The sequence below is a fragment of the Camelina sativa genome, chromosome 17 (assembly GCF_030686135.1).
Source record: "Camelina sativa cultivar CO46 ecotype springtype chromosome 17, ASM3068613v1".
NCBI classification, from domain to species: Eukaryota; Viridiplantae; Streptophyta; class Magnoliopsida; order Brassicales; family Brassicaceae; genus Camelina; species Camelina sativa.
The window spans coordinates 1,548,151-1,564,433 of record NC_141896.1 but is presented as its reverse complement, the minus strand read 5'-3'; the positions used below and the strand labels follow the sequence as shown (position 1 = coordinate 1,564,433).

General features: G+C 36.0%; 5 protein-coding genes and 1 non-coding gene across 8 annotated transcripts; 3 read left to right on the top strand and 3 right to left on the bottom strand.

The window, feature by feature from the left end:
• Positions 1-30: 30 nt before the first annotated feature.
• On the top strand, positions 31-4,902 carry LOC104762277 (protein unc-13 homolog). The gene is made up of 6 exons (XM_087493778.1): positions 31-1,847; positions 1,959-2,626; positions 2,700-2,913; positions 3,001-3,456; positions 3,540-3,726; positions 3,813-4,902. The coding sequence occupies exons 1-6, from the start codon at positions 1,224-1,226 to the stop codon at positions 4,778-4,780; spliced, it is 3,117 nt and encodes a 1,038-aa protein (XP_087349904.1). The 5' UTR covers positions 31-1,223; the 3' UTR covers positions 4,781-4,902.
• Positions 35-150, top strand: LOC147923240 (U5 spliceosomal RNA). The gene has a single exon (XR_015587980.1). It is a non-coding gene; the product is annotated as a U5 spliceosomal RNA (small nuclear RNA).
• A 39-nt stretch (positions 4,903-4,941) lies between the features above and the next one.
• On the top strand, positions 4,942-5,933 carry LOC104754582 (large ribosomal subunit protein bL28c). Its single transcript, XM_010476801.3, has 2 exons — positions 4,942-5,272; positions 5,451-5,933. Exons 1-2 carry the CDS (start codon positions 5,077-5,079, stop codon positions 5,681-5,683), a joined length of 429 nt encoding a protein of 142 aa, XP_010475103.1. The 5' UTR covers positions 4,942-5,076; the 3' UTR covers positions 5,684-5,933.
• On the bottom strand, positions 5,880-7,951 carry LOC104754583 (CRIB domain-containing protein RIC3-like). Of its 3 annotated transcripts, XM_087493779.1 has the most exons (5): positions 7,837-7,946; positions 7,098-7,141; positions 6,870-6,986; positions 6,652-6,755; positions 5,880-6,566 (listed from the first exon to the last, which is right to left on the bottom strand). In XM_087493779.1, exons 3-5 carry the CDS (start codon positions 6,922-6,924, stop codon positions 6,060-6,062), a joined length of 666 nt encoding a protein of 221 aa, XP_087349905.1. In that variant the 5' UTR covers positions 6,925-6,986; positions 7,098-7,141; positions 7,837-7,946; the 3' UTR covers positions 5,880-6,059. The 3 variants fall into 3 exon arrangements, with proteins under 3 accessions (XP_087349905.1, XP_087349906.1, XP_010475104.1); XM_087493780.1 differs by lacking the exon at positions 7,098-7,141 and having other exon boundaries at positions 7,837-7,951; XM_010476802.3 differs by lacking the exon at positions 7,837-7,946 and having other exon boundaries at positions 7,098-7,265.
• Positions 7,952-9,042: 1,091 nt separating this feature from the next.
• LOC104754581 (uncharacterized) lies at positions 9,043-10,081 on the bottom strand. The gene has a single exon (XM_010476800.3). It carries the CDS (start codon positions 9,807-9,809, stop codon positions 9,294-9,296), a length of 516 nt encoding a protein of 171 aa, XP_010475102.2. The 5' UTR covers positions 9,810-10,081; the 3' UTR covers positions 9,043-9,293.
• A 1,948-nt stretch (positions 10,082-12,029) lies between these two features.
• LOC104754580 (casein kinase 1-like protein 13) lies at positions 12,030-15,898 on the bottom strand. Its single transcript, XM_010476799.3, has 14 exons — positions 15,090-15,898; positions 14,952-14,992; positions 14,712-14,781; positions 14,462-14,610; positions 14,283-14,378; positions 14,124-14,194; positions 13,938-13,999; positions 13,752-13,815; positions 13,580-13,664; positions 13,302-13,428; positions 13,114-13,199; positions 12,960-13,023; positions 12,590-12,726; positions 12,030-12,457 (listed from the first exon to the last, which is right to left on the bottom strand). The coding sequence occupies exons 1-14, from the start codon at positions 15,163-15,165 to the stop codon at positions 12,179-12,181; spliced, it is 1,407 nt and encodes a 468-aa protein (XP_010475101.1). The 5' UTR covers positions 15,166-15,898; the 3' UTR covers positions 12,030-12,178.
• Positions 15,899-16,283: the final 385 nt, after the last annotated feature.

Sequence of the window (16,283 nt, the reverse complement as noted above, 5' to 3'; positions counted from 1 at the left end):
AATAGACTACACTCTCTTCACTAACAAATCACGCAGCCATGTGGTGAGCACAAAGCGAACTATTCTTTCGCCTTTTACTAAAGAATACCGTGTGCTCTCCACGCTAAGTGGCATACGCCTATTTTTGGAGGGATCGATCTTCGGGTCGACCCAACAATTCTCAGTTTAATCTTTTTACTCTCTGTTAGCTTTACTTCGAGTAGAGAAGCTTGAAGATTTGGTATACCGAGTAATGGCTGTCGTGATCTTAGTCTCTGAACCTAGGTAGCTAATACTAGTGGAACAAATTGTTTAGCTTAGATCCCCTTCTTGTTAGTTTGGGCGGAGCCATATGTGACCAACTTCGCTAGATGGTGCTGGCGGAGTCATTGGTTTTGCTCTGTTTAATTTTTCCGGGACTAGTGTTGTTATTTATTTTTTTCAAAACCCAATTATGATTTTAGTATTTTTGCCGATTATAAGATTGAATTTGCTGGAGGAGGATGATGAGGTTGTGAGATTTGCATTTTTTCTCAAAGTTAAAAAAAAAGAGCCATTGAACTGATCAATGATTCTGTCCTAACATTAACACATGATTGAATATAGTCGAACATATTTGGAAGTTCGGAACAATTTCATCCCGAGATGATCATATGTCCAATTAAACAAATCTTGGTAACTAAGTGCTGCATAATTGGATATTGAGTATTGTTGACCTATGTCTTATCTTTCTTTTTTTCTGTTTTGTTTGGGACAGATCAAAAACAGGAAGGTGCAGTATGTTCAGTAACAAGTTTTTAAACTAAATATTAACTGATGTTGTAACGCTGGATTCAGTTGTTAACACTGTGAGGCTGGTTATTGTTTTTTTTTTTTCCTTTCTTTAAGGTTGTGTATTACATGGAAGAGAGAATACACACATAAAACTAAAGAAAACAATAGATTTGGCTTTGAAGAAGTTACTAGGAATAGGAGATTTGCTAATTATGGTTAATTTTATGAGTCTTCCTCATTTTACTCACATCCTCTCTTCTTTCCTCAGCACAAATTTTTTTGCTGTCGTTTATGTTTTTCCAAGTTGTCCTCCTCCACCTCCTCAATTCTCTCTGTTTTTCTATCTGCCTGTCTCTCATTTTTTTTCCTTTATCAAAACGAAGAACTCCTTCTCTCTCCTCGTGCATTTGAATTCTTAAACCCGAATCCGTCTGGTCCTTCTTTTTGTCCTTCTTGCCTTCCCCTCCGTGATGGTTCGTCATTCTCGGAGGGAGTCCTTTTCTGAAATGGCCGGCTTAGAGGTTTGTTCCGATACTGATCTCCTCTGGCCATTCGGGAAGCTTGATGGTCTTGATCGAGATGAAATCCGTGAAACAGCATATGAGATCTTTTTCGCGGCATGTCGATCATCACCTGGATTCGGAGGTAGAAATGCTCTCACGTTCTACTCGAAGCACAATGGTGGTGACCATCAAGGAGATGGAGTAGGAGGAGGAGGAGGAGGAGGAGGAGGATCTGGATCGTCTAACGGGTCTGGCTTCGGATCTTTAGGGAGGAAGGAGGTTGTGACAACACCAACAAGCCGAGTGAAACGAGCGTTAGGGTTGAAGATGCTAAAACGATCTCCGTCTAGGCGAATGTCGACAGTAGGTACAGTTGCGGGAGCCGTGTCAGCTCCTTCATCCCCTGGTAAAAATGGAAGCATTGGAGGTGGTTCAGGACACATTAGCCCTGGGGCTGGGTTTCTCACTGTGCCACCTTCTCGACCTCGACGACCGTTAACCTCCGCAGAAATCATGAGGCAACAGATGAGAGTGACGGAACAGAGTGACACTAGGCTTCGGAAAACCCTAATGAGGACGCTTGTTGGCCAAGTAAGTTCCTCTGTTTTCTCCATTATGAATGAAAACTCTGTTTTCTCTATTATGAATGAAAACTCTGTTTCTTGATTTATTAAAGAAACGTTTGTAAATGTTGTCATCCAGACGGGTAGGCGAGCAGAGACAATAATCCTTCCATTAGAGCTGCTCCGTCACGTGAAATCATCGGAGTTTGGTGATATACATGAGTATCAAATTTGGCAAAGACGACAACTCAAAGTCCTTGAAGCTGGTCTTCTCCTTCATCCATCAATCCCTCTTGATAAGGCCAACAACTTTGCAATGCGTCTCCGAGAAATCATCCGCCAGAGCGAGACAAAACCCATTGACACCAGCAAAACCTCAGAGACAATGCCGACACTTTGCAACGTTGTCACCTCTTTATCATGGCGCAATAGCAACCCTAACACCGAGGTTTACCATTGGGCCGATGGATACCCACTCAACGTACATCTCTATGTGGCACTTTTGCAGTCTATTTTTGACATACGTGATGAGACGTTGGTTCTTGATGAGATTGATGAGCTTTTGGAACTGATGAAGAAGACATGGTTAATGTTGGGGATTACACGATCTATGCATAATTTGTGTTTCACTTGGGTTCTGTTCCATCAATACATTGTGACATCTCAGATGGAGCCAGACTTGCTTGGTGCCTCTCACGCCATGTTGGCTGAAGTTGCCAATGACGCCAAGAAGTCTGATCGTGAGGCTCTTTACGTGAAGCTCTTGACTTCGACGTTAGCATCAATGCAAGGATGGACTGAAAAAAGGTATCTCCTTTTGCCTTATAAAAGTGGACTTGATCACACAAAACTTAATCTGATTATGAATGTGTGATTATAGGTTGTTGAGCTATCATGATTATTTCCAACGAGGGAACGTGGGATTGATCGAGAGTCTTCTACCATTAGCATTGTCTTCGTCTAAGATTTTGGGGGAGGACGTGACAATCTCTCAAGGGCATAGTCAAGAGAAAGGTGATGTGAAATTGGTGGATTCTTCAGGGGATCGGGTCGATTACTATATAAGAGCATCTATTAAAAACACATTCTCAAAGGTAACTTTAACTGAAAAAATTACTTGTCTGTTTATTTATTTTAATCTCTCTTTCTTTTGGGTTTCTCATATCATTAAACTGTGTCAGGTTATAGAATACATGAAGACCGAAATCGCGGAAACAGAGGAAGGAGAAGAAGCGGCAACTATGTTGATTCGGCTAGCTAAAGAGACAGAGGATCTTGCATTGCGAGAGCGCGAGTGTTTTAGCCCGATACTTAAGAGATGGTACATGGTTGCAGCTGGAGTCGCCTCTGTTTCACTTCATCAATGTTATGGTTCCATCTTGATGCAATACTTAGCTGGTCGATCAACTATTACTAAAGAGACAGTTGAAGTTCTGCAAACGGCAGGGAAGCTTGAGAAGGTTCTTGTGCAGATGGTGGCTGAAGACTCAGAAGAATGTGAAGACGGAGGCAAAGGGCTTGTTAGAGAGATGGTTCCGTATGAAGTCGAATCAATTATACTAAAACTACTACAACAATGGATTGAAGAGAAGTTAAAAACAGTTCAAGAATGCTTGAGCAGAGCAAAAGAAGCTGAAGTACGTTTGTCAAAGCTTTACTTGCAACTCAAGTATACAAAATGTATCATCTATTTTAACCATTGTTTGTTTTCTTCTTATAGACATGGAACCCAAAATCAAAATCAGAACCTTATGCACAATCTGCTGGAGAGTTGATGAAGCTAGCGAATGATGCGATCGATGAATTCTTTGAGATCCCTATTGGGATTACAGAGGATTTGGTTCATGATCTTGCTGAAGGATTAGAAAAACTCTTTCAAGAATACACCACATTCGTAGCATCTTGCGGTGAGTTCAAGAATAACAAATATGTCTTTTTCATAGAACCAAAACCATTGGTGATTGATTGATTGATTGGTTGGTGGTTTTGTCAGGTTCAAAACAGAGTTACATTCCTACACTTCCTCCACTTACAAGATGTAACCGAGACTCAAAATTCGTGAAGCTATGGAAGAAAGCTACTCCGTGTACTGCCTCAGGAGAAGAACTTAACCACCTCGGTGAAGCCTTACCTGGCAACCACCCACGTCCTTCCACTAGCCGCGGAACACAGCGTCTCTACATACGTCTCAACACTTTACATTTCTTAAGCTCTCAACTTCACTCCCTCAACAAAGCCCTCTCGCTCAACCCGAGGGTCCTCCCCGCGACGCGGAAACGTTGCCGCGAACTAACCAAGTCATCCTCGTATTTCGAATTCACTCAAGCGGGAATCGAATCTGCATCACAACATGTCTCCGAGGTTGCGGCCTACCGATTAATCTTCCTCGACTCATACTCGGTCTTCTACGAAAGCCTCTACACGGGAGATGTCGCTAACGCGAGGATCAAACCCGTGTTGAGGATCTTGAAACAGAACCTAACGTTAATGACCGCGATTCTCGCGGACCGAGCACAAGCATTAGCGATGAGAGAAGTCATGAAGGCTTCGTTCGAAGTGGTTCTAACGGTTCTACTCGCGGGAGGACATTCCCGAGTTTTCTATCGAACGGATCACGATTTGATCGAGGAAGATTTCGAGAGCTTAAAGAAGGTTTATTGCACTTGCGGCGAAGGACTTATCCCTGAAGAAGTGGTGGATCGAGAGGCAGAGACAGTTGAAGGAGTGATTCAACTTATGGGACAACCAACAGAACAGCTTATGGAAGACTTTAGCATCGTGACGTGCGAGTCAAGCGGAATGGGATTGGTTGGGACCGGACAAAAACTCCCCATGCCTCCAACAACTGGACGTTGGAATAGGTCGGATCCAAACACGATTTTGCGAGTTCTTTGCTATAGAAACGATCGTGTCGCTAATCAATTTTTGAAAAAATCGTTCCAATTGGGTAAACGAAGATGACACTAGTTATTACAAAATATATTCAAAAAAATGTCATCTTCCTCTATCCTGTGACTGTTGTATTTGTATATGTGTTTCGAGATTTAAGAGTTACAAAACAAAGTTGCTTGTTCGTTAGTAAATGTTTTTTTTTTGTGGTTTAGACATATAACCCGGTTTAGAGATAACCGAGTTAAAACAGTGTGATAATCCGAACGACGTCGTACTGCTCGTTATATCCTCTCGTCCTCTTCCTTACCTGTTGTTGGCTGTAGCGTTATCCTTGTTTCAGTAAGTACAAAGCATAAGTAACAACAATGGCGACAATGGCGACGCAAGGGCCTTGGCTGAAGATTGCTTCCGTTTCGCAGCCGAAATCAGTGGCGAAATCAACGGAATTAGGGTTTCTCACTTCTCAACTCAGCGGCGTAAGAATTTCACATGGTTACAGTGACGTCATCAATCGTATAGCTTTACCTTCAGTTCCCTCCCTTCTTCAACCTGTCGTCGCTCGTACGCTTCTCTCCATTCTTATTCCTGACTTATTTTTATTAGGGTTCTGCAATTTGTGTTGTAAAGTTTGAATTTTTTTGGGGTTTCCGTTGTCTAAAAATCGAGTCTTGAATTGCGCAGCATTAGGAGTTTTATGAAAGATTTCAATTTTAAAACTGTTTTGGTATAATTGTCTCAGGAAGAATCTGCCCTTTTACTGGGAAGAAAGCAAACAGAGCAAACAAAGTGTCTTTCTCAAACCACAAGACGAAGAAGTTGCAATTCGTCAACTTGCAATACAAAAAGGTTTGGTGGGAAGCTGGCAAACGTTTTGTCAAACTTCGTTTATCAACAAAGGCCTTGAAGACCATTGAGAAAAACGGGCTCGATGCTGTTGCCAAGAAAGCTGGTATAGATCTTCGCAAGAAGTAGAAAATTGTAGATTCATCTGATGAGATGAGGTATGTTTATGTAGTTGAGCTTTGTCTCAATCTTGGCATTGTCCGGTTGTTCAATCCCTAATGTCTAGTCCATCTCTACCATTGCCAAACTATTTAGATGATTTAAAGCAGTGATTTGAATCTTTTTTAGTAGAATCATTGAAATGGTAAAATGTTTCAAATCCAACTTTTGTAGCTCTTGTCACCAGATTGTTCTTGATCATTAAACCAGGGTTTCATCACTTCGCAAGTGGGTTAACCATTTTGTTTACGAAACAAATAAGTTTTTCTCTGTAAAACAGTTAAGAAAGACTGATGAGACACAAATGACACGGAACATAGGTGACCAAAACCATCCTGTGTGTGTTTTAGTCTTTGTCGCTGATACTATCATTACATTTATCGACTGATTGAACAATAGGAATATCGGTTTTCCCTTTTGTCTTCTTCATCGATAGCTCTCCTCCACCTCCTGATCCTTTCGGCTTCCTATGACGTGTTGTAGACTTTCTAGTAGTAGAAGAACCGTCTGAAAGAGGGTAAGAACCTTCCATGTCAGTGGCAACCGAGACAACACGCCTCCTCCTAACTGATGGATCATGCGATGAATCTATCGACCCGTGCCTACTCCTGTGGTGACGTCTTGAGTTTTTAGGTTGCATATCTGATGCTGATGCACTGCTGTTTCGCCTAGGTGGTGAACCGTTTTGTGAGACCGTCTCGGATTTACGCCTTGTCTTCTTATGCTTCGGTTTCTCAGGAGGAGGCAACAACTCTTGTAATCCAACTCCTTCTCCTATTTGATTGTTGTTATTGGCATCTCCTCGAGAAACTACTTGAGCATTCTCATTTTCTTGAGGTTTGAAGTCACCCATCTACAGTTTTTTTTTTTTAACACCAATGATGAGTATACTTTTACATACACGGTCGGCAAAATAAGTAGAATTGTACAAACCATACCCAGCTTGGCGTAGTATTGGTTGCGGGACCGTCAGATCCGATGTGGGCGACATGCTTCACATCTGTAGGAAACCCGATCTGCATATCCTTGTCTTTGTCTTCGTCTGCAATTAGAATCTATCTTTATATATATATATATATATATATATATACAGAGTTGTGACTTGTATTACAAGAAAAGGTTATAATGTAGTTGTGAATCATTTTATGAGACTAACCGAAAATTTGAGTAATGTAGCGAAGGCCTTTAAGAAGGCCTTTCACGGTCGCCATCTCCGGAGGAATGGTTTCCGGTTAGAACTTCAGATGCTGTAACTCTGTGAATGTGCCAAACCCTAACAAAGAACAAAATTTAACAGATTAGCAGAGATGTCTGTAAAAAACATTTAAAATTTTTTCCAACCAGACAGACAAAAACATCGAACGAGATCAGAGAGAGTTCAAACCTCGATGGTATTGATTTTCATGTTCGAAATAATTGTGAAAGGAACTGGAAAGAAAGAGAGAGAGAATGTGAAAGAGAGAAAGAATAGGTTTCAGAGAAATTCTTGGTTGAGAGAAGAAGAAGAAGAGGAGCACTATATTTTATTTAACAAAAAAAAAAAAAAAACCTTGTCAAGGCTATTATTTTTACTGTTTATATATATTTTAAGAACTAATTTTTCGTTGGTGGTAACAAAAAAAACAAAGAACTAGTCGAGGAGAGGATTTTACGGGCCGAGAGGAAGGAGACAAGACCACTCACTCACACAAAAGTTATTTGAATAATCGCATTTGACAAAACTTGTTAATAATAACAACATTGCATTTGTCAAGAAAACTATGTTGCATTCACCATTTTGAAACAGAAACTCATGGAAATACGAAAATAATCTAGGAAAATATAACTTTTAAAATTATTTGTTTGGAAACACGATACAAACACGACGAATACTTTTTTAATTTGGAAATTAATAATTAAATAATTTTAATCAACTATTTAATATTTATGTTTTGAATATTTGTTGTTTCGATATTTGTTTACATAAGTTTCCAAAATGTTTTCATTTCTTATTTTTTTTTTAAAAAATCGTTTTTCTTTTCCAAAATATTTTGCTTCCGCATATTCATTCCCATTTCCATACAACCTAGATTAAAACTATACGCTGAAAAGATAGTCGGTAGATTGCATAAAATTAAACTCACACTTGCTAAGATATCTTTATCAATCCAATCTGGAGCCTCTCCTTGACCCTCTTCTATTTTAAGTTGTCTACTTTGGTTGTTCCATATGTAATTATCTTACAATATTTCTCCAAATTGAAATTAATCTTCCAAATATATTGTCTCATTTTTATGTTAATTGTCTATATATAATACTCCAAAAGTTAATATATATTTTCATAAAGAAAACCATTTTCACCTATCTGATGTCCAATCATTAAATTATTAATATCACTATTATTACTTTGACATATGTGGCACTATATAATTGGCTGAATTATTCAGAAATTCCATTGAAATGTTTATAACTGATATATATTTTTACTAATTAAAACATTAGTAATTTTTTTTATTTTTTCTGATAGATGTACTGACAAATCTTTTTGAGATATTATAAAGTTGACTTAATTAATATATTGTTTTAAAAAAAAAACTGAAAACTTGAATGATATAATAGTCTAAAGGAAGTTATTTCATCTGTACTTTATTTAAAATTTATGAAGTTTAGATATGATGATATTTAATAGACTCATTAAAATTATAATGACGTGGTATATTACACTGGTACTTAATTATTCTTTTCCAAAAGTAATATATGAAAGCAATTGTAGTACTAATATCCATGTAATTATAAGAAGATAATATATGGCGTCATTTAATTATTCAAATTAATTGTTATTAATTCATCTTTACTTTCTTTCAATTTAAATGTTAGCTTTCATATATTAATAATTTATAAAAAAAAATTACTAATTCGGACTGTTAACTCTTCAATGTATTATATCAATAATATTATAGACCCAAAAAATAAGATTTTATATACGAATGTAAATGAATGTCCACATCAAAGCAGCGTCCAAATCTGTTAAATCAAATCACACTGTCTTCTCTCTTCTGGAATGGCCAAGGAGTATAAATTTATATACGATAAAAACATGTTACGTTCCTAATTAATTAGTTATAACTTATAACATTGTGATAATTACTCTTGCAAACTAACTTTTGAAAGTGGCAAAGAAAGCCCCAAAAAGTGGCATATAATCTTAAGCTGACACACATAAATAGTTCATATGTGTATACAAACTATTTCTTCACAAGACACATAAGGCACACAAAACTTGTTGTTTCTCCGTTTGAGTTGTTCTTTAATCTAATAGTGCATATATATACATGTACGCACTTACTCAATTTAGTCATGAGTCTCATAATAATTATCATGGTCAAAAGATATAACAAGAAGAAGATATGGTGCAAAATGAAAAACGCAATAATATCCGGAAAAAAAAACACAAAATACACTAATCAGTTTAAAGAACTGTTAAAACAATAACAACAAAGACATAACACTTATCATAAAGTCCTAATTTTCTCCAATCGAGAATCATATTTTTCTTGTTTATTAATTTAACCGGACAAGTCTACTACCAAATTAAGAGTCATCATAGCCTTAATGACAAGTCGATGTAACTCGAGTTGACTCCACCGTTCTCCGTCACAGTTTCCTCCGGTCTCCGTCGCTCCAGCTGGCAAATAAGCGGCAGCGTACGGATGCATTCCAATGACGTCTCCTCCGGAAAAAGATCCATCAGCTTCGGCGCCGTCTTCGATATCTTAGGCTTCGGCAGCAAAAACTTATATTTCCGCTCCGGAGTCATAGCCGGTGCCGGCGGAAACCCTTTATGAAAGTTCCCTTGATCATCTAAATAACCCCTACGGTAGTAATCCAAATGAGTCCTCGCCTGAAAAGTAGGAGGATTAGGGTTCCGGTTCCGGTTCATGAGCTGGTTCGGGAAGTGGTGGAAGGTGCTGGCGGGTGAAGCGGCGGCTGGGGAAGCGAAGGTGGGAAAATGGCGACTGGAGTGAAAAGCTTCGATGTGTGCCATTAGGTGTTGTGGTGCTATGAAGACTCGCTTACAAACTCCACATTCTTGGGGCTTTGAATATGGCATGATCATTAGGTTTTATCCTTTTGTATTAATGAGAAGATGCAAGAGAAAACAAATGAGAGATGAAGAACCTAAGACACATCTATTTCAATTATTTATACACACAAGTTTTATGAGTGAAAAGGAGAAGAGCTGATGCCAACTAAGACTACTATATGAGGAAATATATTTTTCCATATGTGTTATTCTTGTCTTACTTTGATGATGATGATAACGATGGATTTATTATCTATAATATCATGCATGCATTTCCTTTACTATGTTCTAATATCATGCATGAATTTAGTTCAGGATTTTTTTCTGTAAATGTTTTCTATAAAGAAAATGAAGATATATAGATAGGTATATCTAGACATATAAAGTAGTCAAACATTGTAAGGAAAAATTAAAAGGTAAATGGAAATTAAAATTTAAGAATATTTGATTATTTTCATTTTGGGAAGGATACTAATTAATGGGAAGTTGATTATTTTGTTGGAAATTAATCAACCACTTTTAGGAAAATCATTTTTTTTTATTCAAATACACATTATGCAGTTCTTTGCTCCACTGTAAGTCTGTATATACAGCTTTCTATTGGGAAAATCCTAATTAGTTTTAATTATCTATTCTGGTAAGTATTAACTAATTTAAATGAATTATGTGCTTATAGTCTTCCTTTAACGTGAATTATTTCATTTTATGATGTTTTATATCCCAAATTTGTGTTATCTATGTGGCTTTGAATTGATTTATGGGATTTATTTGCTTATGCGGAGAGTATCAGTCATGGTCAAATACAAAAGTGACGGTCCGCACAATTATTTCATATTTTCAGAACCGTCGTTGTTTATGAGAAATTGCTAAATTAGTAATTTCTGCGATCTAATTTTTTTTATAATCTAATTAGTATGTTCTAATTATTTTGTAATATATTATCTCCAACGATGTAACTAATTAAAAATAAATAAAAAAGCTACATTTTTCATTTTTAAAGTATCTCTAAATAGTATTTTAGATTTTTAGAATTTCACTAACACTATAAACTTTTAAAATAGTTTGACTAACACTTTAAATCTTAAAACTAAAAGATGATGAACCAGTAATATTCGTTAACATGAAATAGTTAAGTTATGTTGGTTTGATTTAAATACTAATTTAATTTATTTTACTATTATTACGATTAATTTTTTTTTAAAACAATAAAAACTACATCTTCTTCATTTATCCACCGTTGACCATAAACTCTCGTCCAACCCTACCCCCATCATGGTTACACAGTACTTACGTTAATGATAAACCTCTGACGAGATATTAAATCACAAGAGAAGAAGAATCAAAGTAAAAAATGAAGAATGAGAGGTAATGTTAAAACATTTGACAGATGTAAAATTGAAGACGATAACATATTTATAAGATTTATTGGTTTCCAGTGATAAGTCAATCGGTTCGAATCATAATACAGTAGAGATGCATCTATCAAAAAGATTAATAATGTAAAGATTAACGTCGTAAAATTTTCGTCTACGATGAGGATATCTCTTTTTTTTTATAAAAACTAAAAGTTATAAAAATATAAATTAAACCAACATCATTTAACTATTTTGCATCGACGGATATTACCATTCTATCATTTTCTATGGCGGTTCAAACAGAAAATGTTAGTTTTAAGACTTAAAGTGTTAGTGAAATCATTTTAATTAGTGAAATCATTTTAAAAATTTAACGTATTAGTAAATTATTTTAAAGGTTTATAATGTTAGTAAAATACTCTCGAGGTTCAAAGTGCTACTCAGTCACACTTCAAAAATTTAAAATGTAATTTTCTCAATATATAAAATAACAAATACTTTGTAACAAAACTTCACCAATATACTTAATAATCAATTGTGGCACGTTTTGTATTTTATAATGGTTAGTTATACATTAGATTTTATTCCATAGACAAGATTTATTTCTATGATTATTGGTCCAATTAACATGTAATTACATTATTTTAATTGAATTCTTAATTTCATTTTTCATTACTGTTAAATTTAAACTGAATAATATGAAATAAAAGTAAAGTTATATTTCCTGTTTTGCCACTCCATAATTATTTAGAGAAATTAATTTCATTAATAATTTCTTGTTACAAGAATGATATATGACTTGGTTTCAGACTCTTTAAGGCTGAGACACATTTAAACGCACCATACATTGGTATAGAGAATAATATAAATTTAACAAATACAATATGAACAACACTGATTTTATGAAGTAAAGCCATGTATAAATTTTATATCACATATCTGTAAGCAAATCATGTATGTTTTTCTTTCTTAACAGTAATTTCTCAAACAAAGATGGATAAAGATATGAACCAACTGTGAATCTGGCGGGCGGCAAATTTCAGCCAGTCACTTCCTCTTGCTGTTCCCAATACTGAGGAGCTCGAGGCTCTGGAGCGTAATGTCACGAGCAGTTCTTGCTGGAGCAGCCTTCATGGCTAATGATGAGGACGAAGAAGCGAACTGGGTCCTCTGAGTTGTAGAGGACCGACCATTGTTTGGGACGAGTCTACTCAATCGATTCTCTGTGAAATCAGCCGAGGAAGTGGCTCGAACACTTGACCCAGCAACTGCTTTTCTTGTTAAACTCTGGTTCCTAGATAAAGTGATTGGCCTCTCCTGGTTTTGCTGATTCAACCAAACAAATAAAGGTACTTTGTGTTAAATTCCCAAACATAATTAGGGTAGTTTCAGTCTTGGATCTTGAGGTTTACGAAAGAAGGAAATAGAAATGTTTCTCTTTTCTTTTGATGTACTAACCGTATCCTTGGATGCAAGAACATTCTCCGAGGTTCTTGGTCTACCAGATCGATCAGCTTGAACGCCAGTTCCTGAACTATTTCTTCTAGTGTACGCCTCGAAAACACCTGAGAACCTCTCGCGACTGTCCTGCCCAACTGTATATAGTTAAGAGGAAAGGTTTGTTAATATCCGAGTTCCTTCAACAAGCGTTAGAGTTAGTGTACCAGTTCCTGAACTTAATCATTAATTTAAAGCATGGCATAATAATACATCTTTAACCAGAGGGAAGACAGGTTAATTTAGCACAAAACCAAATCGAGTTACTCTACCAGTGATTGTAAAGCTAAGAAATATAAAGCAGAAGCAGGTTTTAAAAGCTGATACTTACTTGAAGGCTTCTCCGCTTTGTCGGTAGATGGTACTGGAATATTCATAGCAGGTCTTAAGCTTGGCTATTGGAACAGAGGAAAAGCGTGAGACGGTTGATACTCTATTTAAAAATGATAACAATTCTCCACATTATAGCTTCAGAACAGACTTACTCTTGGTTTGGAATTGGAGCTGGAACTGGAGCCAAACTGTGGATACCTCAATATTGTCCAATCGAATACATAGTCAAACTGATAACCTGCAGAAATAAGAATCAAAAGCAATTTCTTGAGTGTTTTTTGTTAAATGTTACATAAAAATATGCACAGCAGCAGATACGTATTTTCGACAATTTCCTGACCTTCTCGGATAAACAGATCTCTGAAAAGCCTCTTTAGGTATGAATAATCTGGTTTGTCTTCAAACCGTAATGAACGCACATAGAGAAAATACGATGTGAACTCAGGTGGATAGCCTTTACAAAGGACCTGTCAAAGGAAATTTTAAGGTTGTAATTATAAACGCCGAATATCTCAAAAGGTTAAGATTATCTCAAGTACTTCAATAGTACAACAACAACTTCAGAACTTAAAGTCAATAAACCATAGAAGTTTCTAAGTACTGGACGCAAAACAATACCTCTACTGGTGTAAGCCTCTTCTTTTCACTGATCTTGTCATACTTCTGCTTTTTGGTGGCTGCACGAAGGCCTTGCCAAGGAAGGCTGAAACAGAAATTAAGGATCAGGAACAAGTTTCATAATAGGAAGACAAGAAAAGAAAGAAAACAAAATACAGATTTATCACTTTACCTTCCTCGAAGAAAATACATAAGCATATAGCCAAGAGATTCAAGATCATCCCTTCTGCTTTGCTCTGTGTAAGAGTAATATTATTAAAATACTAATTAAGAAACTGAGGAGTGTCAAGTCCTCTCAACTACATACAAACTGATGGAGAAAGCAAAGAGAATAGTAAGAAGCAGGAAAATAACTCACCAATTCCAAGATGGGTATTGACACTTGCATATCGAGCAGTCCCTGTAAGATTCTTGTTTTCCCTAAGAAGTAAAACTCTCGATTATCAAAGTGACATTCACTTAAGAAAACAGGTGTACTTTGGCAGTTGCAAGTTCATATGGGTAGAAGTCTGTGAGTTGAAACACGAGCTGACAAGGTTTGTACCTGTATGGAATATGCTTGTGTGTTTGAAGATCTCTATACTTTTTGGCAAGCCCATAGTCAATGATGTACACCTGCAAAGGAAGTAACAAAGATAATATAAACCAAATGTACCCTTGCTGAAGCTCTCAGACAGTAGAGTAGTCTTATTATAAAACTCACCTGGTTTGCTTTGCGTCCAAGACCCATCAAAAAGTTGTCTGGCTTAATATCACGATGAAGAAACCCTCGTACATGCATATACTCGACTCTATTTATCTGGCGAAATCAAATTCGAAACCAAAGCGAGTTAAGTACATGTAATCAAACAGTGTGGGAGAAGGCAGGAGGAATATATATACCATCTGGTCAGCGAGCATGAGAACAGTCTTAAGAGTGAAGGATCGACTGCAATAGTTGAAAAATTCCTCCATACTAGGACCAAGAAGGTCGATCACCATACAGTTGAATTCACCCTCAACCCCAAACCATTTGATGTGAGGAATACCAGCTTCAATAACCAAAAAAAAGAAAAGACATATACATTATTAGTAAACAGAAAGAAGATTGTAAGAATTGAACTCAAGAGTGAAGATAAAACACAAAACATACTTCCTCCTTGGAGAAGCATATAAAGCTTTGACTCATAATGAAGCTGAGGATGCCTAGCTCGGAGAGGTTCCTGCGTGAAGAAGCATATATTAAAATCAAGTTTAAACACTAAGACAAACAAGGGCAGATAAGTAAGTAAATCATAATGCAAAGACCAACAACAGGAACAAAGCACATAAACACTGCATTATATATATATATAACACAAGAAATCAAAACAGCATCATAAATAGGACTTACGAGCTTAACAGCCACTTCTTCTCCGGTTTGTACATTCACTCCTGAAAGAAAGCAAATTCAGAAAAAAGAGTTGGAAAAAGTGGAGACATAAACAAAGAAGAATATTAAAAGAAAAGAAACAAGACAAATAGAACAAACCTAAGAAAATTTCACCAAAGGAACCACTTCCAAGCTTTCGTCCGAGCTTGAACTTACCACCAACCACACGATCCATTATCTCCTTTTATGAATAAAAAAAGTCAGTAGACTTTTTTTTGGTTCTCCTAAGAATGAAATTGACACCAATTCAACTAAGTAGTATAGACCAAGCTTGATCTCTGAAATATACTTTTCACCCAGATCACAAATCGCGTCGCCTAAAAATCCGATCGAGTGGATCCCAAAAGACCTTCCTTTCTTCTAGTTATAAGAACGATCACAAAAGCAAAACAAGAAAAAAAAAAATTAAAAAACCCCCCAAGAATTTCTTCTAAAAGAAACAAACTCACAAAAAAAAAAGAAGCTTTTTTGATGCTTGGATGAATAACCCAAATCGATTTTTAACCTAAAAATCTTATGCTACAACCAAACTGAGATTAGTACACATCTACTACAACCAACCATCATCATCATCGAGCAAAAAAAAAAAAGCTTCAGACTTGAGATCAGAGCAGCAAAATCAAAGAATAATCTTTCTTCAATAACTTAGAAAAAGGGGCAAAAAGAAGAAAAAACGCGGCGAGAAAAAAGATATCGTTTTTTGACGACAAGTGATGGAGAAATCTGATATGGATAGACCTCTGCCTGTGAGTGATTTTACTTTTTATTTCTTAGGAAAATTTCACAAAAAAAAAAAAGTTGAGAAGGAGAAGAAGTATAGAAGAAGAGGGTTTTTTTATATTTAATTTTAATATAATAATGTTAGCCTTATCTTGAATGAATTAGACAAGAAAGGTCAACAACTACCCTTTGCTTAAGTTGCGTACTTATTTTTGTATAATTAACTCTTTGTGACCAAAAAAAAAAAAAAAAATTGTATAATTAACTCTTTAGCTCCACATGCTTAATTTACATAAAGCTTACACTTTTTTTTAAAAAAAGTAAAAAAATATTTTGGCACTATTAGTAAAAAACATCTCAGTCACCACCATATAATAACAACAACAAATCAACATACTACTTAGGTGGTCCATCATTTAATTATATTAATATTCTTGTGTAAATTACATTATTTATTAAGTTTGGAATTGGATGCCCTTTTTATTTCTCCTACCATCACACATCTATCTATATTTATTTATACAGTAGATTATATACATAGACTGATTGAGAATAATTTTGTTTTCTTCCCTT